This window comes from Vulpes lagopus, chromosome 12, assembly GCF_018345385.1.
Source record: "Vulpes lagopus strain Blue_001 chromosome 12, ASM1834538v1, whole genome shotgun sequence".
NCBI classification, from domain to species: domain Eukaryota; kingdom Metazoa; phylum Chordata; class Mammalia; order Carnivora; family Canidae; genus Vulpes; species Vulpes lagopus.
In genome coordinates, this window is record NC_054835.1 from 35,003,133 (window position 1) to 35,024,737 (window position 21,605).

General features: G+C 51.2%; 1 protein-coding gene across 1 annotated transcript; it reads right to left on the reverse strand.

The window, feature by feature from the left end:
• Positions 1-751: 751 nt before the first annotated feature.
• On the reverse strand, positions 752-21,386 carry LOC121474128 (MYCBP associated protein). Its single transcript, XM_041726960.1, has 19 exons — positions 21,192-21,386; positions 14,393-14,520; positions 13,234-13,393; positions 13,003-13,106; positions 11,992-12,175; positions 11,597-11,712; positions 10,913-11,063; positions 9,648-9,763; positions 9,444-9,559; positions 8,891-9,002; positions 7,906-8,095; positions 7,232-7,419; positions 5,700-5,846; positions 4,852-5,262; positions 4,342-4,463; positions 3,384-3,499; positions 2,824-2,969; positions 2,484-2,654; positions 752-1,024 (listed from the first exon to the last, which is right to left on the reverse strand). Exons 1-19 carry the CDS (start codon positions 21,265-21,267, stop codon positions 923-925), a joined length of 2,856 nt encoding a protein of 951 aa, XP_041582894.1. The 5' UTR covers positions 21,268-21,386; the 3' UTR covers positions 752-922.
• Positions 21,387-21,605: the final 219 nt, after the last annotated feature.

Sequence of the window (21,605 nt, forward strand, 5' to 3'; positions counted from 1 at the left end):
ACTCTCTACTGGAGGATGCTGAGGCCCATGAGGCCCATTTGGTGCTTATCCGAAGCACCAAATACAAAACCAAGCAGGTGGGAGGTTGTGGCCACCACCTCATCTCCCACCCACACCTCTGCTCCACTAGCACTTAAGGTGGTGAGCCCAGCATTAGCAAAGTTGCTCTTCAAACTCTGGAAGCTTAGAGCCCACTCGGCACGAGGTCTGGCCCTGAATGATGATTTTGGACAGAAAGCCATTCAGGTACTAAGTCTAAGCTGACAGTACTTTCCTTTCCATGAGCCACCCCTTGTCCACTTCCCATTTCTCTAAGCGGCGGGGTGGGGGGGGCATAATGTCCAGAGCTGTTTTTAAGGCAAAAAGTGGTCCAAGGGGGGCCAGCTGGTCTGACAGGAGGAAGGGATGAGACAGGCTGCCGAGGACACAGGGATCTGGCCTCTAGGGTTTGACAGTGTAGTGAACATGATCCCCAGGGACTGCAACTGGGCCTTGACCCAGCCAAAGTGCGAGGATCTCAGGGAGCCAGGCCCCATTGGGACCAGTTCTCCTGGTCTCACACTTGGTCATTCTTGGTGATCACACCTGGGGAAGATCTGGTTCCAGGAAGCGTAACCCCAAAACTGTGGGCCAAGAAAGGTGAGAGGCAGGGTGATGCTGATGTCTGTCCAGTCACCTGATTCATTCCTTGTCCTGATAACAACCTGTTTTTCTACTCGTCATCTTACACATCACCTTTCAGGTAAACGTGTTTCTCCTTCCACCTGTGGGATGGCTCCAGGAACTGGAGGAGGGGAATCTGAGGCAGGATCAAAATCCAACACTCAAGACATGAAGGCCTAAAGGAAGCGGTGGGAACCTAAAGGTTCTTTATTGATTTGTTCATTAACCAGTTTCCCAGAAGGCCCCTTGGACACATGAGTCAGGTACAAAGATGCAAAGTCTCCTCGACATTCTTTATGGGTCTGAGATCATCAGCCAGGACCATCAGGTCAGTCACTAGGGTGTCCAGCAGCCCGTAGACCTGGAAGAATGGGATGAAATCACAGGCAAAGGTTTGCTCTATGGAAAGCACCTACACCAGCGAGCACACAGCATGCTATGAGGGCGGACATGTTTACACCAGGACAGAAGGGGTCAAACCAAACCTGCAGAATGTCTGTAGAACCTTTTTTTAAATTATTTTTTTATTTTTTAGAACCTTTGTTTTTACAGATAGTTTTATTTTTCCAACAGTTTGGAGAAATAATCCTGCAGCAGGCCCTTGGACATGTGGGGGCACTAAAGCCTGGAGTGGTTAAGGGGTAATTCTGGAGCCCATTTACCCCTTGGGGTAGTCCAGTTCCACGCTGGCCATCCAAGGGCCAGATTTCCTTCCAGTTAAGATCACAGATCCACATATTGAAATGTCTCTGGGACCATGCCCTCTGAGACTGGACCATGTGGGCTGGACCACATGAGCCTTGGCAAGCTGCTTCTTCATTTCAGAGAGCCCTAGGATTACTTTTTAAACCCCATCGACCTTTAGAAATCGCCATGATGTCACCAGCAGCAAATGGAACATCTGAGCAAACGCGATCCGGAGCGTTACCACAATGTACATGACGCAATCCCAGCTACCTAGCCACCAACGCCAGAGGAAGACGAAGCACTGCCATTACACGTGGTGACAATCGAATGTGACTTTGCGGACCTTCCCTCCAAAGCAATAACAATACCTGGGTGAATCTCTAAGGACTTCCAGCTTAGAATATACCAGTATGAAGTCTCTCCCCTGCGGCCCAAAACTCTACTTGGTGGTTCCCCCAAGGGACCCATTTGCCAAGATGCACCTAATGCAGAGAAAGTGGAAACAGCAGGAAGGGAGGAGGGGCTTCTGCTCTGTTCCTCTGGTCTGTTTTCCAAACCACAGCCAGAGTGATCTTCCAAAGCCTAACACAGACTATGTCACTCCTCAAAATTCAAACCCCTGTGGATTTCTCCTTTTGACTCAGAAAAGCCTCAAGTCCCTGCAATAGCCTGCAAAGCCCCACCTGATCTGCAGCTTGCTCCCTTTCGGTGGCCTCTCTGCCCTCTGTCCTCCTGGTCCACTCTCTCCCCTGCATTAGCTGCCCCCTCTGTCAAAGGTACTCTTCTTCGATGGCCACATGGGCATCCCTCACTTCCCTTCGAGTCTGTTTGATATCACCTTCTCAGTGAGGTTCACCTGCCCCAGCCAGCCTTCCTGCTCCCTTCCTCCCCCAGCCCTGGGTTATCTCTCTTCCTCCCAGTGTTTGCCTTGTAACATACCGGGCGTGTCACTTAGGCATGAGGTCTTGTACACTAGGATGCCCTTCACAAGGGCAGCTCTGTTTCCATCTTCCATCATGGCACACCAGGCATTCATTGTTCATGGAGTAAGTGGGATGAATGAGGGAGGGGAGGAAGGCCTGCAGAGCAGGCATGCGCAAGGGGAGGGCTGGGTGCAGGGCTTGTGCCCTCACCTCTGTGTGCAGCCTCTTGGTGTATTTCTCCATGACCAGGGGATCTATGGGTTCCTGAGAAGTGGTAGTGCTGTCAGGGGCAGGGTCTTCCAAGGAAAGCCTGTCTCGACTTGAAGATTTCATTGGTTTCTTGTCATCCTTTGCCTTGTGCTTCTTACTGTTTGAACGGTCCTGTTGAGAGAGCCAGAGACACACACAGCCTTCAGGAGCTCCTGGGGGAGGTCCAGGGAAATCCAGGCTTTCTGCAGAGCAGCTTACTGGGAGAGCCAGGACATCATGCTAGAGGACCACCCACCTGCCACAGCCCCACCTGAGAGGCCCACATTAGGTCCCCACATGCCTCTTTCCCTGGCAACTTGGCTGATTTTTTGTCCTCTTTCTCTCTGATTCCCAGCTGCTTCTTTTCCTGGGCTGTCCCTTTCCGCTCTTCCTTCCCAAGTTTCAAGGCAGTCGCTTTCGCTTCCACAAAAGGAGGGGACTTTTGATCTAAGGGAGGTGAATGGATGACAGCATGACCTGGCCTCAGTGACCCCACAGGCAGGGTCAGAAGAGCCAGACAAGTGAAAAGCCACTGGCTGAGACACATGATGTTACGAACAGGACTGTGGGGCAGGGGTGCGAAGCCTGGTTCCAGTCCCCACTCCACCACTGCCCCATCTATGGCACAGGTAAGTCATTCAACCTCTCTGAGACTCCACCTATAAAACCAGGGCACTGAATGAAGGTGGTCACTCAGGTCACTTCTGGATCCCAAATCCTAGCAGTAGACAGAAGGGTAGCGGGGCCTACTCCATTGGTCAACCTGACAGAGGTCCCACCAGAAGGGCGTGGATGGCTGAAACACACGGCCCGCTGGGTGGAGGGGTGGGGAAGCTACGTGGTGCATGGCTGCATTCTGACCTTGCTCTTCTGGCATGTCCAAATAGATGGTCTCTTTCTCGGGCAGACCTAGCAGAGCCCTCAGCCATAGGGAATGGCTCACCAGGCCATCGATCACATCCCGCCACAGCTGCAAACTAGAGAGCAAGGCATGCTGGAGAAAGCCGTCACCCCTCGTTTGCCCTTGAACATGTGGAGGCATGGGTCCTTCCCTTCTAAGACATGGGTCCCAGGGGCTGCCATAGAGAGGCCATGCCCAGTCCAGCCAGCAGCCTCACCAGCACCTGTGCTGGCGCTCGGATACGGATCTGGCTTCCCTGGGACAACAGCCGGGAAAGAGTGGCCTAGGACGAGGGTTAGGTCAGTCTAGGGTCCAGCTTGAGACCCTAGCTAGCCTTGGGTGCAGCAAGACAAAAGTGGGGGAACTTGCGATTCCCTGAGCACCCCCCCACCCCCCGCCAACTGAAGGCACCCATGCATAGCCAAGCAAGTTCCAAAGGAGATGTGAGGCTTTTCATGGTCTCACTATGCTCCTCTTTTTTTTAAAGATTTATTTATTTATGATAGACAGAGAGAGAGAGAGAGAGGCAGAGACACAGGCAGAGGGAGAGGGAGAAGCAGGCTCCATGCCGGGAGCCCGATGCGGGACTCGATCCCGGGACTCCAGGATTGCGCCCTGGGCCAAAGGCAGGCGCCAAACCTCTGAGCCACCCAGGGATCCCCACTATGCTCCTCTTCTCACTGCTCTCTGGTTCCTCCTCGGACCATTCGTCTGCTCATTGAGAAGTAACCAGGCAGGAAGGTGGGAAAGAGATGGGGAGCTCCATCTGCTGGAACTGCTCCAGGCTAGGGGGCTGCTGTGGCAGGTGCCAGAGCAGAGAATGTTTGTGGCACCTTTCTGCATCTGGGCTTAGCCCAGAACCACAGGCAGGACTTCACAGTGGGGAGGCAGGGCCGGCTCTCCCATGGGGGCACCTACCACACCTGGTGCCGGAAGTCAGATTGCAGGGGCCTCTGTTCCTGGCACAGCTCCAGGGCTGCTTTGTTGAGCCTGATGAGGGCATCTTCCCTCTGGTTCTCCTCGGGGAGTGCCATCACTGCCTGGCAGAGTTGTAGGTACCATGGGCAGCTGTCCTGCCCAGGACACCAGGGATCTCTACATCTTCTAGTGATGGGCCTGGTGCGGCGAGGACAGATGGCCAGGAGAAGATGCAGCCATGGAGAGGGGACCTCCCCCAGAACTATGTACCCATGAACCCCTTCTCCAAGGTGTGCCTAGGTCAGAGAGGGATCTGTCCCACCCCACTCCACGGTGACCTGGGCACCCAAGACAAAAAGAGATGACTCAAAAGACTGCTTTCTCTGGGCTCTTAGCAGGGTTTGTTTCTTTGCTTATGGGGGCAGAGAGTCTGTTGGGGCCCTCCCTCAGTGTACTGCCACCTACACCAGGGCCACCATTCTACCCACCCCTTCAGAGTCAGGGGAGCACCTTTCTGAAATCCTCCAAGCATAGGTTCCACTCAGGAGAGGGAAGGCCATCCGGCTCCCAGGGGCTCTTGGCACTCCCCAGGTCTGGGCTCTCCTCCACCAGGATCTCCTCCATAATGCTCTTCCGCAGAGGACCTTGGGCCCCTGCTCCAGGCTTCTGGGACCCAAAAGCATCTTGGGAGTCCTTGGGAGCCTCACTCTCTTGCTGGAACAGTTGGGATTCTGAGCCTTGACTCTTAGAGGGTGCTGAAGGCTCCGGGTTCACATAGGCTGGCTGTGGCGTGGCAGCCTGGGCTTTGGGGCTGAGGTACTCCACCTCACTGGGCCTGGCCTCCTCGGCCTTGAGGGGCAGGGTCAAGTACTGGCACCACAGGCTGTGCAGGCTTTGGACCACTTGGTGCTGGTAATGCAGCTGCGGCAAAGGCAAGGGTAGACATGTGATGGGGAGGGCGGGAGGCAAGGTGAGAACCCAGAGTCCCAGCAAGCCTGCTCTGGCTTCCCCATTCCAAGAGCACTGATGGAGGCTGCAGGGAGGAAGCCAGCAGGAGCTGTTGTGGCCAGAGCAGCTCCTCACTTCCCCTTCCACCTGAGTATCTCTGACTTAAAGCTTTTTTAAATTTGCATTTCCAAGTAAGACTGGGGTTGTGCAGCTCCATTCTGACCAGGCATCCACTTACTTGCTAAGTTATCTTGGGCAAATTGTTTAACTGCCCTGGGCCTCAGTTTCCTCACTGTAAGCACGGATATAAATAGTACCCCCAGCACCGGGCTGCTGTGAGGAGAAAGTGAGTAACTTATGGAAGATGCTCAGAATGGGTGAGGGCGCAGGGGTGGGCGCTGGGCCTGTACCCGGGGGTTCCTATGGTGGAACAAGTCCTCCTCTGTGAGACAGGCATCCACGGGGGACTGTGCACGCTCTGGGGTCAGAATCCCACTCAGCAGCTCCTGCAGCACGCTCTCCACGATGGTGACTGCTTCGCGGACAGCCATCTTATGCTGGGGAAAGGAAGGTGGGACAAGATGGCAGCTCAGCCTTTCAAAACCCATGTTGCAGCCCCGAGGGGGGTCAGAGCCCTCAGGGCTTTGTGCCTTCCTAGGGGTTAAGCTACTGCCACTGTCTGTCTCTTAAACACACACACACACACATATGCATACTCCTGTTCCCACAGTCAAAACCCCTGGGTATCACCAAATATCCTTCCCTAAAAGAGGCTGAAAGGGGGACGCCTGGAGGGCTCAGTGTTTGAGCCTCTGCCTTTGGCTCAGGGTATGATCCGGGGGTCCTGTGATTAAGTACTGCATTGGGCTCCCTGCAGGGAGCCTGCTTCTCCCTCTGCCTGTGTCTCTGCCTCTCTCTGTGTCTCTCGTGAATAAATAAACAAAATCTTAAAAAAAAAAAAAAAAAAGAGGCTGAAACGGCATAGGAGGGGAAGCCAGTCCCAGAGATATTGCTCCCTTGTGGGGCCAGAAGGTCATACAGTCAGCATTTTCCCCTCAGATTAGGAAGAAGGGCAAGGGGTAGGGGCACCATGGTTTGGGCCCTGTTTACAGTGTGGCTTGGCCACACTGTTGGTGTCGCAGGAACAGTGGAGGGGCATCTTATGTGAGAGATGGTCCTATAGTCAGCAAGTCAAGCAGACATGGCACTTATCAGAATTACCTGTGCTCACCTGGGGCTGACCCCCAGCTAAAGTAGTTGGCTTGTATCTGGGGACTACAGTAAAAAAAAAAAAAAAAAAAAGTGCAGCTTTCTACAGAATACCTGGAAGCACAGCCGCTGGCCAGCTCTGGAACCAACTGGAGCCAGGGCCAGCAGACTCCCGGTGCCCACCTCGATCTCTCCCCGGGTGTCAGCCCCACTAGTTAAGTTGTTCTCTCTGGTTCAGAAGGCTTGCCAGTTAAATCAGACCCCACCGGATAGCATCAGACCACAGTGCAGGAACAGAACTTCCAGCAGGTCTGCTTGCAGGTGGGGCAGAAAGCTGTTCCTCTTCTCACCTGCCTACCCACCTTTTACATCACAAAGCCCTGGGGAGTGCTGGTTGAGCAAAACCAGCTACCTGCTGGTGAAAAATTCACCTTTTTTTTTTTTTTAAGATTTTATTTATTTATTAATGAGAGACACACATGGAGAGGGGGAGAAAGAGAGACAGAGACACAGGCAGAGGGAGAAGCAGGCTCCATGCAGGGAGCCTGATGTGGGACTCGATCCAGGGTCTCCAGGATCACGCCCCAGGCTGCAGGCGGCGCTAAACCGCTGCGCCACTCCGAAAAACTCACCTCTTAAGCTGGGAGAAATAAGATCCCTGAAGGTAGTACCAGGAAGAAGACCAGGGGAACCTAGCTGGTGTCCAATGGGGCCAACATTCCGGGCCTCCTACCTTCAGTAACTTCCTCTCTTCCTTGAAAATGTCCTGGGTCAGGGAGACTGCATGGAGATTGACCTGCAGGGGAGCACCTCCTAACAGGGTGGGGTGGGTTCCAAACTCCCAACATTCCCTGAAGATCCCTGCATTCAAAGACTTGAAGAAGAAGGTAAAGGTTTTCGTTTCTCCAGGCAGGATCACACCTGAGAGGGACCAAGACAGAGGTTTTCACCACACAGGAGTCAGCTAGGCCTGAAGCCTGTGTGTATAAAGTTAACTGAACCCTAAACCTTTGCATACACAGTTAACTGAGCCCCAGGCAGAGTGACCGACACCATCCCGATTTGCCCAGAACCAAGGGGTCTCCTGGGATGTAGGACTTTCAACTTTCTGTGCAAAAACTGGGGAAGTCTCAGGCAAACAGGGATTAAAGGTTCCTAGCCTCAGGTCTGAGCATATAGGTAACTGAACCTCTAGAAAGTTTTTGCTCCCTGGTGACTCTCCTCTCTGTGATCTCAAGAGTATGACCGTTCCACCAAAAGACATGGACAGTTGGGAGAGGACACAATTCATGGAAGAAATGGGAGGGATGAGGCCAGGGAGAGGGGCTCAAACTTTCAGGAGCATCAGCCAAACTCTGGCTCCTCACAGAACGAGGGCAAAAGCCAGGGAGCAGTGCAGCTAGGTACCTTCCCGATTGTTAAAATAAAACCGCGGCATCCTGCTTCTCTTCAGGCCTTGGAAAGAGTCCTGCTGGGACCTCCGGCGCCAGTCATACCAAATGGCCACTGTCCCGTTATTGACTACAGTCAGTTCTGAAGATGTCTTCTCCCCTTCTAGAGTTTCAAAGATCAAACGGACGGCAATTCCAACATGCTTCTGGGGGAGGAGGAGTTATGAGAAACGTCTTTGAGGGATGCTCTGGCCCAGGGTGACCAATTCATCCTGGTGTGCCAGGGACTTTTCTGGATTTGACACCAAAAGTCCTGTGTCCCAGTCCTCCAATGCCTGGGTGCTCTGAGGTCTATCATTGGACCAGGATAGTGGCTGTCTCTGAAGTTGCCATCCACAGCAAGAAGGGGAGAGAAAACAGATTTTGTATCTGATGAACAGTTCTGCTCCTCAGATCTGAAGGTTTTTTTTTTTTCTTTTTTTAAGAGAGAGAGATTAAAAAAAAAGAGAGAGAGAGAGAAAGAGAGATGGTGCATGTCCATGAGCCGGAAGGGGGGCATTGGGGTTGCGGGGGGAAGGTCAGAGGAAAAGGGGAGAGAGAATCTTAAGCAGGCTCCATGCCCAGCATGGAAGCTCACATGGGCTCCATCTCACGACCCTGAGATCATGACCCAAGCTGAAATCAAGAGACAGATGCTTAACTGAGTGAGACACCCAGGCACCCCCTGAAGAATATTTTAGAACCTTCTTGAAGCCTGTTTGAGAAGGTTTGCTTATTTACATGCTTGGGGGGGGGGGCTAGGTACAAACTGGGTGGCTTGTGACAGTCTCTTTTCAGCCTTGTGATTTTATTCTGGCGTAAGTTAGCACTGCTGTTACCATTTTCAAACATGCTGAATGCATGACCAGATAAAAATGCAAATAGGTGACTGTCCAAGCTCCTTGTGACTGCACCTGAGGGAGGCCCTTCCAGCAAGTGGGTGAAAGTGGAAGCAGTTTTACCTTGTCCTGTGGGTTACTGCCTCTGATCCAGCAAGCTGGCTTCCCACAGAACAGCAGAGAAGGGCCAAGAATAGGCATGGGGATCACATCAGGGTAATTGGCCAACAAGTCTCTGTAAGAAAAACCAATGACTTATTTTCCCTAGCTACCACAGTCTTGCCACAGGGAGGCCAGGGAAATGGCTGCCAGGAAGTCTGGAGAGGTGCCTGGCTCTGGCCTCTGATGGAGGACCCTCAGCTCCACTCGGCTTCACTTTGTCCTGCTCTATTCCTACAGGTGGGCACTTCCTGGACACACAGATTCTTCATGCATGGCCACTCGGCATGCATGGCATTTACCAGCAAAGGAATGGCTGGGAAATCCCCTTTAGGGGCTGGTTGCTGGAAGGGAGCAGATGGTCATAGCAGAGCTGGCGCAGGTGTTGGAAGGGACCCAGAGACAAGCTGGGATGGAAGCACTTGGGTTTCAGAGGGGGTTGTCTGCCCCTTGTACTGTGCATGCTGGGGAAAGCCACTCTTTCCAACCTCTCTCCTGAGGGTCCAGGCCAACTCACAAGGACACAGTGTCTTCAGAGGAGCTTTCCTGGCTCCTATCAAATACTGAATAGTCTTCCACCGTAACAGCCGTAAAAGGATGCCCTCTGCCCACCACCTCCAGGCCATCAATATCCTCAGAGAGATCGAGAAAGGGAAGATTAGCTCACTGAAGATGGGGGCATCATGAAGGGGCTTCAGACCCAGCACAGAGGTGTACCTACCTGCTGGCTGAAATCCAGCTCTGCCATGACCTTCTGCAGCTCCTTGCGTCGGTAGATCAGAAACAGACTCCGATCCCAGGTGTAGCGGTACCGAGCCTCCTTCTGGGCTGGCAGTCCTAAAGCAGCAGGGTCCAGAGGTCCTCAGCACAGTTGGCTGTGGTGGCCTCTTCCCCACCCACTCACTCTCAAGGGCTCTGCGAGCACCCCCTCCCCCCAGCACCACTTCTGAAAAAGGAGAAAATACAGTTTCCCTGTGAGGCCCGATTCCAGTCCTCCTGTCCCAAACCTACCACCTCAGCAGCCCAGTACAGGACATCCTGCAAGATCAGCTTGCAAACCTGCAAACCTTTGGATTATAATCATTTTTTTAAAGATTTTATTTAAAAAAATAAAAAAATAAAGATTTTATTTATTCATGAGAGACACAGAGACCGAAAGAGGCAGGACACAGGCAGAGGGAGAAGCAGGCTCCATGCACAGAGCCCGATGTGGGACTCCATCCCAGGTCCCCAGGATCATGCCCTGGGCTGAAGGCGGTGCAAAACCGCTGAGCCACCCAGGCTGCCCTTTGGATTATAATCATAATAGCAGCTATGTTTGACTGAGTCTTTAACAACTGGCCCAAATCTCTTACTATACATCCTGTCTCATTTAACACTCTCACATTCCACAGTACTTTACAGATGGGGAAACTGACGACCAGAGAGCTTAAGTAAGTCTCTGGAGTTGGCAAACCCAACACAGGGAGTGGGGGGGAAGGGCTGAACCCAGGAATTTTGGCAGCCTTTAAAGCAGTGCCACCACATAGAAATAGCATGCAAACCGTAAATGCAGGTCACCAATGTAATTTAAAATTCCCTGATGCCACATCGGAAAAGGTGTAAAGAAACAGGTGAAATTAACTTTAGTAATATAGTTGAACCCAACAGATCAAAACTAGTATCATTTCAACATGTAATCAATATAAAAATGATTACTAAAGTATTTTCCTAGTACTAATCTTTGAAACCAGTGTGCAGTCACACCTGAGTCCATGCTAGCCACATTCCAGGTGCCTGATGACTACCAGGCCCATGGCAGCCGCACAGCCAGAGCAGCCCCACAGTCCCCTTCTCTCACTAACCTACTGCAGGGGGCTGGACCTCTAGGGCTTAGGGGCCTCCATCCCAGGCAGTTCTCACTCCAGAGCCATGCTGGCCCCCCACCCACACCCCCCATCCTAGGCCAGTTGCAAGCTGCCAGTGTGCTTCCAACCTGCTCCTCACCCATCTCCACCTGGATGCAGCGGGGCTTCCTGACGTGAGTGATTGGTTCCAGGATGCCACGCTGAGCTTTTGTCTTTGTCATTGCCAGACCCGTCATTTCATCTCCCAAGTATTCCAGGCGACTCCAGAACCCAGTGGTCTCCTCACAGCTCTGGCAAGGACATGTGAGTCACATCACTTGGACGCTTTGGAGAGAGGGTGGTGGAGGTCCAGGGCCCCGGGGAACAAGAGTGCCACAGACTTCAGATGCTCCCCCTGGGGGACTCGCTGCTGCCCGAGAGCAGGACAGAAGCACCCACTTTGTTTCTGGGATGCCCTGCTGTAGCCCCAGTCGAGTGGCTTGGGCCCACATAGGTGGCTGCACTGACAAACCGGAGCACAGGATGATGCCCCAGGTCACCTGAAAGCTGGAGTCTTGGCTTTTAGAACACTGAGACTATTCTAAGAACCCAGTAGCTTTCCCCTCAAATTGACTACCACTGACCACCACAGGCTGAGTAACCAAGCTAGCCAGGCAGCCCCAAGCATCTGAAAACAGGACCAATGAGAGGATTTAGTAAAGTCCTTCAGAGCTTAACAAGGCCTTGCAATGAGCAGATTTGTTGTTCCTAATTGTGCGACCTGAGGCAGCCATCCCTGGGTCCAGACTCCCTCTCATGGAGCACTTGGGAACTCTGTCCTCACCTTCCCATCATGCTGTGTTGGAAGTATTCGGTCAATGAGCTCCCGTTCTTCCTGGATCTGTCGGTAGGTCTCCCCAGTGTGCATCAGCAGCTCCCCCACAGGCTTCTTCAGGCATTCTGGAAAGGGCAAGCCAAGAATCCTTGAGTCAAGCCTTCCTTGAGTCAGAACAAAGGCTCCAGTACTGCACACTGGTCAGCGCCATGGCTGGGCTGATTTCAGGACCCGCTAAGAGCAAGGAGCACTTGGGAGTAGATGGTGGAAATGGGACCAGCCTGTATCCAGGCTGTGGCTGGGCGGAGGGACAGAAAAACACAGCAGCAGAGCCTCGGTGGTGGTGGTGGTGGTGGTGGTGGTGGTAGATGAGGCCCAGCAGGAACCCCATCCATTGTGCTCACCGCTGAGGACTTCCTGCTGCTGCTTCCACAAGTTGATGTTGCGCTGCCAGTTTTTGAGAAAGTTGTGCTGAGGAGGTGGGGCCCAGGGATGTGCCTTCTTTTCTTCTGGGGCTTTCTGCTTTGGTTCTTTTTTAGCTGAGATTAGGGTCACCAAGCCTGGTGGGGTGTGTATCAGCTCAGCCAGCTGCAAAGTACACCGAAAGCGTGTGGGTGGCAGGGAGGTACTGAGCCAGAGTCAAGCAGAGGCTTCTCCAGGCTTCACCCCCTGCTGTCCCCCCACCCTCGCGACCTTCTGCTCAGAGGCCCTCCTGTTCTGGACCCTCACATAGGGACTGACAGACCCAGAGAGCCTTGGAAGCCCCTGTCAGAGACCTCTCTTTCAGATAGGAACCTTTGCTCTGAGACGGTGGTCGGCAACTCAGTCTATAGGTCCCCCTCACAACTAATGCTAATTGACACCTTCATCTGCAGGGCCACAGAGCCATTTTTATATGACTCCAGGCCTCTTGGCACCAGACCAGAGATTTTTGCCTAGAGCCAGGACAGCAAAGGAACTAAGAGAGAGCAAAGCACCCCATGCCTGGGAAAGTCAGGCAGACATGTGGCCCTGGGAGCTTCAGGAAGCCACCTTCTTCCACCATGTGGACCAAAGAGGAAGTGGGCCAGGCTTTGGAGGAGGGATAATGAAGCTGGTGCATAGAGGAATGGAGGGAAGGAGGGAGTGGGAACTCTGAGTCCTGGGGTCGGAGTCCAGTCTAACTGGAGCTGGACACACTCTTGCTTTGGGGTTCCTTGAGGAGCTTCTGTATCTTTATTGTGAACTCCTGACTTCAGCTGAAGCTAGTTTAAGGTGGTTTCACCCTTTCAGGGGAAGGGTTGCTAGCACTTCGGACACAGGTCCCATAGACTGAACTGTCTCTGTAACCCCAGTCCTGCTGGACTTTGCCAGCTGGTTAAGGCTGGAACGACTTCAGTGACTTCTCTCATCCGAGCAGCTCTGTACAAACCAACCTGGGTGTTCCCTTGAGCAACTGCAATTCTCTTAAAGTCCTGGAGGCTTCCCAAGATGTGGTGAGACAGGATCTGTTTACAGCCATGGAAGCTGTCACCTGGACCTGGTGGGGAAAAGGAGGGAAAGGACTACCTCATGGAAACATTTCAAGGGGGTTACTTTCTGATGGCGACCCAGCTTGGTCCCATGAATTCAGAGACCAGTGACGCCAGGGCCAAGGCCGGACATACCAGAGTAGTCCAGGGGCTTCGTGGCTGCATCTGGAGTTGCGGGATGTGCTACTAAGTGGCAGACCTTCCTCTTTGGATCCTTGGGTTTGAGTTTACGGATGATAAATTTCTGGGTAATGACAGGTCTATCTTGTGTCTCAAAAAGGCGAGGAATGTGTTGCTAAAAACAAAACAAAACAGAGGAGAATTCCACTTGAGATCAGGAGGAGGAAAAAACACCACCCATCTCCTCTGTCCTAATTCTTGGTGGAATTCCTGAAGGCTGACAAATCTGTTGCTCCAGCTCTATCCATATGCTCTGTCGAGGAAATGCCCATGCAACAGACATAAGGCTCAGTAATGTTCTGGAGGAAAAAACTAACATTTAGTGTCTCCAGATAGTACAGGTGAGGAGTGGCTGACTCTCCCAGGTAAAGCATGGGGTTAGGGTTTAGCAGCTATATCCACATCTGTAATGTGCTTCTCAGACTCATTTTCCCATCTGTGAAATGGGGATGATGGGTACTTGCCTCCATGGGAAGCAAGACATACCTCAATATCTCATTTCCCTGGGGTTCTATAGGACTCTCAGAAACGTTAAAACAACATAGTAAATTCTGTTAGATGCAAAAGTGCAAAGAATTCATGTTCAACTAGAGGATGTTATGCTAAGTGAAGTAAGTCAATCAGAGAAAGATAATTATCATATGATCTCACTCCTGTGGAATTTAAGAAACAAAACAGAGGGTCATGGGGAAGAAAGGAAAAAAAAACAAGACAAAATCAGAGAGGGAGACAAACCATAAGAGACTTAATCGTAGGAAACAAACTGAGGGTTGCTGGAGGGGAGGGAGTGGGGAGAGGAGATGTGGTAACTGGGTGATGGGCATTAAGGAGAGCGTGTGATGTAATGAGCACTGGGTGTTATATTAAGACTAATGAATCACTGACCTGTACTTTTGAAACCAATAATACATTATATGTTAATTAATTTAATTTAAATTTAAAAGAACTCTAAAAAAAAAAATTCATGTTCAATTTTTCCATGGAATAAGACCTTCCCTCTGAGTAGGAAGGTGGTGAAGAGAGAGTAGACATGTAGACATGGTCGATGTTTTAGACCACATAGACTGGCCCAGAAAAGTTCCTGCTGTAAGGGATCCCTGGACTTTATGCTTACCTTCTTGAGGTCTTCTTTCTTGATGGCTAAGGCAAGAATGTCATCTCCTTGTAGGACATTGCTAACAGACTCTGGTTCTTCCTGAATGGGGGGTGTGGGCTGCTCAGGTACCTTTGCCCGCTTCTTTTCTGAAGAGAAGCAAAGGTACAAGTATATATATATATTTCTAATATACAATAAATATTCTAATATCTAATAGATATATAATATATTCTACTATCTGATAGGTAATATCTATCTATATTAGGTTTCATGGTAGAAGGCAGAGCTCAACACCTAGACAGACAGCAGAGGCTGCTAAGACGGTCTGCAGTTTACTCTGGAAGGTCCCCCTACCTGTTCCCCTTGGCCTGCTACAGTGACTGGGACTTCTGGAGCTGGAGTTGAGATCAGAAGACAGTCCATTCCAGGCTGTGCTACTTAGAAGCTATACAATCTTGGGTATATCACTTACCCTCTCCTGGTCTCTGCCTTCCTTTTGGTAAAAAGAGAAAGCTGGACTAAATCAGTGGTTACCAAATATTAGTCAAATGTCTGCCTGAGGATCTTCTGGAGAGTTATACAAATATAGCTTCCCAGGGATCCCTGGGTGGCTCAGCGGTTTAGCGCCTGCCTCTGACCCAGGGTGTGATCCTGGAGACCCAGGGTGTGATCTTGGAGACCCAGGATCGAGTCCCACATTGGGCTCCCTCCATGGAGCTTGCTTCTCCCTCTGCCTGTGTCCCTGCCTCCCTCTCTCTTTCTCTCTGTATCTCTCACTAATAAATAAATCTTTAAAATAAATAAATAGGGGATCCCTGGGTGGCTCAGCGGTTTAGCGCCACCTTCAGCCCAGGGCGTGATCCTGGAGTCCCGAGATTGAGTCCAACGTCAGGCTCCCTGCATGGAGCCTGCTTCTCCCTCTGCCTGTGCCTCTGCCTCTCTCTCTCTCTGTCTCTCTCTGTATGTCTCTCATGAATAAATAAATAAATAAAAATATTTAAAATATATAAAAAAATAAAAATAAAATATATATATATAGCTTCCCATATACTGAGTAGGGCCAGGGCCAGGGGAACTGTTTGTTGTTGTTGTTTTTAACACCCTAGGTGGTTCTGATGCTGAGGGGTTTGAGACAACCAGACTAGATGCTTTCTCAGCCTCCCTTCTTGCTGGCAAACCATGCATTGTTCTAGGTGAAGACACCAGGTTTCCTAAGATACTGGCTAAAATGTAGATGTTCTGAGGGAAGCAGAACATTCACCTCTGAGCATTTATTTCACATTCTTTCATATAATAAATACTGTTTAAGCATCCAGCCAGACACTGTGCTAGGCTCTGGGGATACAGGCAGAGTCTCAGGTTTCCAAGAACACAAACTCATGGGAGACAAGACTGTCAAACAGGGTCACTGAACTAGGGTCACCATGGGGGGCATCGAGGGGGACCCCAGCCCAGTGCATGGGGCACTCAGGGAGGGCTTCCTGTGGGGGTAATTTTTAACCCAAGAGCTGAAGATGACAGAACTTAGATGTGAGAAAGTCTTGGGGAATAGGCATTCCAAAGGGAAGAGCAGGAAGAGGCCTAGAGGCAACAGAACAAAGTGGGCATCTGGAACTCAGAGCACATTTTTCAAATAGCTGGAGTGCAGCAAGATGGGGGTAGAAAGCAGTGCCTGGGAAGGGAAGTTGGCGCCACATGGCGAAGAGCTTAGTGAGCTGTGTAAAGAACTTCGGTCTTTGCCCCGTGGGCTACAATATAGCAAGGAACAGATTGGGGGGGTGCAAGACGGAGCGGGACACTATTTATGAGTCTACTGGAGACAAAAGTGGCTCGTGGGACTGGACGAAAGTGGAGAGATCTGAGCCTATTTCTCTCAAGTGCGGGGGCTGGAGCGCAGCTCTGACAACTCATGGTTAGAGCGAGTCACTCTCCAGTGAGAATACATTCCCGGTCTGCTTTCCACAGACGTGGGTTAACAGTTTCAAATGCATCTTGCTTCTCTGGCTAGGGTCCTCCCGTCTGCTGCCCCCTGGTTTAGAATGATGTGATGTGGGCAGCCCCGTTGGCTCAGCGGTTCAGCGCCGCCTGCAGCGCAGGGTGTGATCCTGGAGACCTGGGATTGAGTCCCACATTGGGCTCCCTGCATGGAGCCTGCTTCTCCCTCTGCCGGTGTCTCTGCCTCTCTCTCTGTCTGTCATGAATAAATAAGTAAAATCTTAAAAAAAAAAAAAAAAAAAAGAATGATGTGATGTGATGTAAGGCCCACCACAGGATAATCAACAGAAAGACTAAGTCCTGCCTTTTAGAGACTTTATTTATTTATTTTTAAACTACTGGCTTTTTTTTTTTTTTAAGATTTTATTTATTTATTCATGAGAGACACAGAGAGAGAGAGAGGCAGAGACACAGGCAGAGGGAGAAGCAGGCTCCATGTAAGGAGCCCAACGTGGGACTCGATCCCAGGTCCCCAGGATCACACCTTGGGCTGCAGGCGGCACTAAACCGCTGTGCCACCGGGGCTGCCCCCTTTTAGAGACTTTAAAACAAAACTTGGTTTTGTCCACTGCTCCTCAGAGTACTCTAATTTTGAAGGGGCAATATCACTAAAACATCAAAGCAGGGCTTTTGATTACCAAAATCCAATGTTTTTAGGAAATGCCCACATAGTGGCTGAAAAACCCACGCCAGAATCATTCCAACAGTTTTAAATGCAGCCTATTGGTCAGAGTCTTCTCCTCTGCCAATAAGGTCAGCAGAAACCCAGGAGTATCTGTCAGTTAAACCACTGAGCTGTGTGCACGTACGTGCATGCACACACACACACACACACACACACAGGGCTGAACGGCTTGACCCCCGAGTTCTGGTCCCATCTGCTGCTGTACGTGCAGGTACAGCCTTAGGTCTTAATTTCCACTTCCTCTCTCCTTTGTACATAAAGCCACCAAAGTTGGTGGTAGTCCAAAAGAGAACTGGTAGCAGTTGAAGGTCTGCTTTTTATAAATATTTTGGAATTTGGGAATGTCTGGCTGGCTCAGTTAGAGGAGCATGTAACTTTTGATCTAGGGGTCATGAGTTGGAGCCCCACACGGGGTGTGGAGATTAAATAAATAAATAAAAAGACTTTACATAAATAACTATTTTGGAATTTATATTTTCCAGGACTTCTGCTTCCTGTCTGTCACCTCAGCTGGGTCTACATCTTCCCAAGGGATTAAATATCTCCAGATGTATGCTTTTTACTGGTGGGCGTATAATTACCATGCGTAAACTTAAAAACCTTCAACATTGCTAAAGATTTCTGAAATACTGAAACTCTGCTCTGAGATTTCTCTGAGGTTATCCTGAATGCTGTTTAATGCTCTGTTATGGCATAGTCAGGGAGTACTGTGTTCTAGTTAATGAAGTATTTAGAAAAATGATATATACATTTGGAACTTCAACTCACCCTAGAGAATATTCATTGAGCAACTTTTTTTGTGTGTGCTATAAACTGCAGAGAAGATGGGGCACCTAGGTGGTTGACTGTCTGCCTTGGGCTCAGGTCATGATCCTGGGGTCCTGGGATCAAGTCCTGCATAAGGCTTCCCTCAGGCAGCTTGCTTCTCCCTCTGCCAATGTCTCTGCCTCTCTCTGTGTGTCTCATGATTAAATAAATAAAATCTTAAAAAAAAAAAAAAAAAAAAAAGGTTAAGCTATGGCTCCTTCTCTTGAGGAACTGAAAAACTGCAGCAGACACTAACATGCACCAGCATAACATAGGGGCCTAACTTAGTGGCACAGATAAGGTGTTTGGTTACACATCAAAGAGGGAACAGATGGATGTGGATCATACAGGTTAGGGCTGTAAAGAAAGGTTCAGAAGAGCAGGTGCAGGGAACAGAGGCTGTTAGGCCCTGAAGGACCAGAAACCTTCAGACAGAGCAGCAAACAAAAATGTTCCAAGTGAGGTCAGAGAACAAAGGTGGAGGCAGGGCAGAGCATGACGTATGTGAGGCATGGTGACACAGAAGGCTTGTTGGGGGAGGTAGGGGTGATATTGGGGATGAGAGAAAAATCAGGGCATGACAGCTTGGTAAAGTAAGGCTGAAGCATCTGTCTTCTTGCTGGCAGGAAGAAGGTTTGGTCCAGGAGAGTGAGTTGGTAAAAGCAGCATTTCAGAGTGATTCATCCAATGAGGGTAAGCCAGGTGGACTGGGGGCTGGGCGGGGGAGGTTGGTGGTTTGGAGAGGCAAGTTGGGGAGAGCAGGGAGGAAGGACTATTGTGTGTAGGGGGGTCATTTCAGGACCTGTGGGAGGACTCAGCAGGATCAAGATATGTCTTACTACTAAACTTAATGGAGGCTCAGCTATTCCCTGTTCTTTGGTCTAGAAACCCAAGCTGACTGGGGCTTCTGGGGAGTCCCATAGCTGGCATTTCTCCCTTGATCCTGGCAGCTGTGAGGGGGTCAGAGACAGCCCCTTTACATGGGGCAGTTGGGTAACATTTCTGCTGGTGTTAGGCCAGGCAGCTAGCAGCAAGGTGCTCAGATGAGGTAGGGGTGGGGGAAAGGGGAGAAACTATGGAGGGAGAAGAAACCTGGCCTCAAGTTTTCTGTTTCTTGTGTTATCTAAACATTCTTTTTCAATGTTGACCAAGGTCTTTGGGAAATTCTGACTTCAGGGTTGCACTGGGAGAACCAGGGGAGAGGCTGTCCCTAGGGTTCAGGGCTGAGCTTTCATTGATTGGCGAGGGGCATCTGGTACTGCTGGGAGTCTTCCCGGTTTCTTAACAAAAGCAGGGAGAAACACGGAAGTCAAAAGGGCTCACGTCCCCAAACAGATTTATAGTCACATTATTTGCTTGCCTTTTTGCTTATAATTCAGAGAACGTGGAGAAACATAGCACAAGATTATATGTGTTGATTAATTATATCATATGGGGGAGAGGGTGTAAAAAGTACTTTTCTACTACATTATTGACATCCCCTGAGATATTTTAGGGGGAAGAAAGGGGTATCTTGCATGCTAAACTAAACACTGGCTTTATCCTTCCTCACCCCGGTGCATGTTCCCAACTCAAATGGCTATTTAACAAACTACGTTTCCCCTTCTTAAAAAAATAAATATGTAGTGATAAATCTTTCCTTGATTCGTTTACAGTAGAAAGTTCAAATCTGATAAGATCCAGAAACTAGGTGTGCAGAAGGCAATGGCTAAGAAAGCCCTTGACTGCCCTTGGGAAAGGGGCCCAGCTATTTTTCTTTCCCTCTTAACTGTTAAGAATCATATCATGAGGGACACCTGGGTGGCTCAGTTCGTTAAGTCTCTGCCTTGGACTCAGGTCACGATCTCCGAGTCCTGGGATCGAGCCCTGTATCAAGCTCCTTGCTCAGCAGAGAGTCTGCTTCTCCCTCTGTCCCTCCCCACTGCTTGTGTTCTCTCTCAAATAAACAAACCTTAAAAAAAAAAAAAATTATGTCATGAAACAGCATCTCAACCCAGCCTAAATCAGACTTTTATACTACGAAGAGGGATAAAGCCAGCCATAGTGACTAAGCAGGCCTCCCAGGGGCCTCTGCTGACTGGAGACCTGCCCCTCTCCTCACGCTGACCACTGCTCTGAGGCTGGCTTTGGGTCTCCTCAGGGCCTGCAAGAGCATGAACAGACTTTTTGACCTAGCAAGTAGGGCCCTGGTGTGGTCTGGCCCCCGTCTACCCATGTAGCCCTGTCTGGCTCCTTCCCTCTCCTCCACACTCACCACCTCTGCCCTGGCCACCAAGGTCCTAGTTCCATGCTTCAGCTCATGCTGCTCCCTGCTCCCTAGACCTGGGAAAGCAAACTGCCTTTTTTCAGAAGAAGGTGGGGGAGGGGATGTCAGCCACAGATGTCACCTCTTCAGAAAACTTTCCCCCCAAATTCTAGCATCTAAGGCCTGGGATCAAGGGCTCTGAGCCCCCTTAACTAGGGATCCCTGTATCTGAGCATTGATATTTGCCTGGTTCCTCCTCTGGCAGTTCACTAGATTGAGTTTCTTGTGGGCCAGGGTCACACAGTCAATACTGACACCGTTGCTGCCCAGCACAGTGCCTGCCCACAGCAGCAGGCCCTCAATAAACGGAAATGGCAAAAGATGGAGATGAGGTGAGTTGCACATAGGAACACGTCCACAGGGGTGAATGTGCAGTCAGACACCTTGGGACTCTGCCACCTGCAACCAGAGGAGGCCAGGACGCTGTCATGTCTGAGACGGTCTCCAGTTTAAACAAGTGGGACCAGTGTCATCCATCCCGAGAGGACATACGTGGTGGAAAGAGGTGGGAAGAACTGGCCAAGTCGGGCATTTCTTCTGGGTTTTTCCAGCCAGCGGCTTATGTGAACACCCTCAAAGAATCCCCCTGGTGGGGTTGTTGGTTTCACCACCTCAACATGTTTCGTGCATTCTTTTCTGAATCTCTTTTCCCAAGGACTGGGGATCCTAGACCTCTTTCTTGACTCTTCTGAACCCCCTGCCAGCGGAGGGCTCGGGCCTGCGGAGTCCCACCCTAAGATCCGGCCTCCTGCCCAGGGCCATCTGCCCAGCAGTTGACTCTGAGGCCTCTCCGGCCTTTCTACGTCCCCATCCCCAAGGCCCAGTGCACTGGGCCCCCTCCCCTCAGGGGTCGCTGCCTTCAGCCCTGAGGTTTGGGGTACGCCTTGCTCCGTACCCCATTCCCCCGTTATCTTTACCTCTGTCCTGGTGTCACCCCCGTCCTCCAGGCCCTGTGTCGTGAATCCCATCCAAGAACCCCAGCCCCTCTCGGGTCCTCCTGAGCTCCCAAGGCAGCCAGCGCCAACCTTTAAAGACTTCTGCGGCCTCCAAGAATCTGTGTGTAGACATTTTGAGGCGGGACTCCTTCTTTAGAGACTTCATGGTGCCGCCCGGGCTGAGAGCGCGACCCTGCGCCGCGGGACCGGGGACAACGAGGCTGCGCGACACCCCGGCGACCCCGCGCCCTCCCGCCCGCCGCCGCCGAGGCGTCCATAGCAACCAGCGCCTCGCGCGGGGGGGCGCACCCACCGATCAGCTTGGGCGGAGACTGCTTGGCAGCCACCTTCTTCATCCGGCCACGCCCTCGCGCCCGCCGAGGGCCGCTCCCGCCGCGCGCCGAACCCAGCGAAGCTGCCGGCCGGGGGCGTGATGTCACAGGGAGCCGGCGAGCGCCGTGACGTCAGCGCCCGGCGGGGCGGGGGCGGGGCGAGACCCCGGGA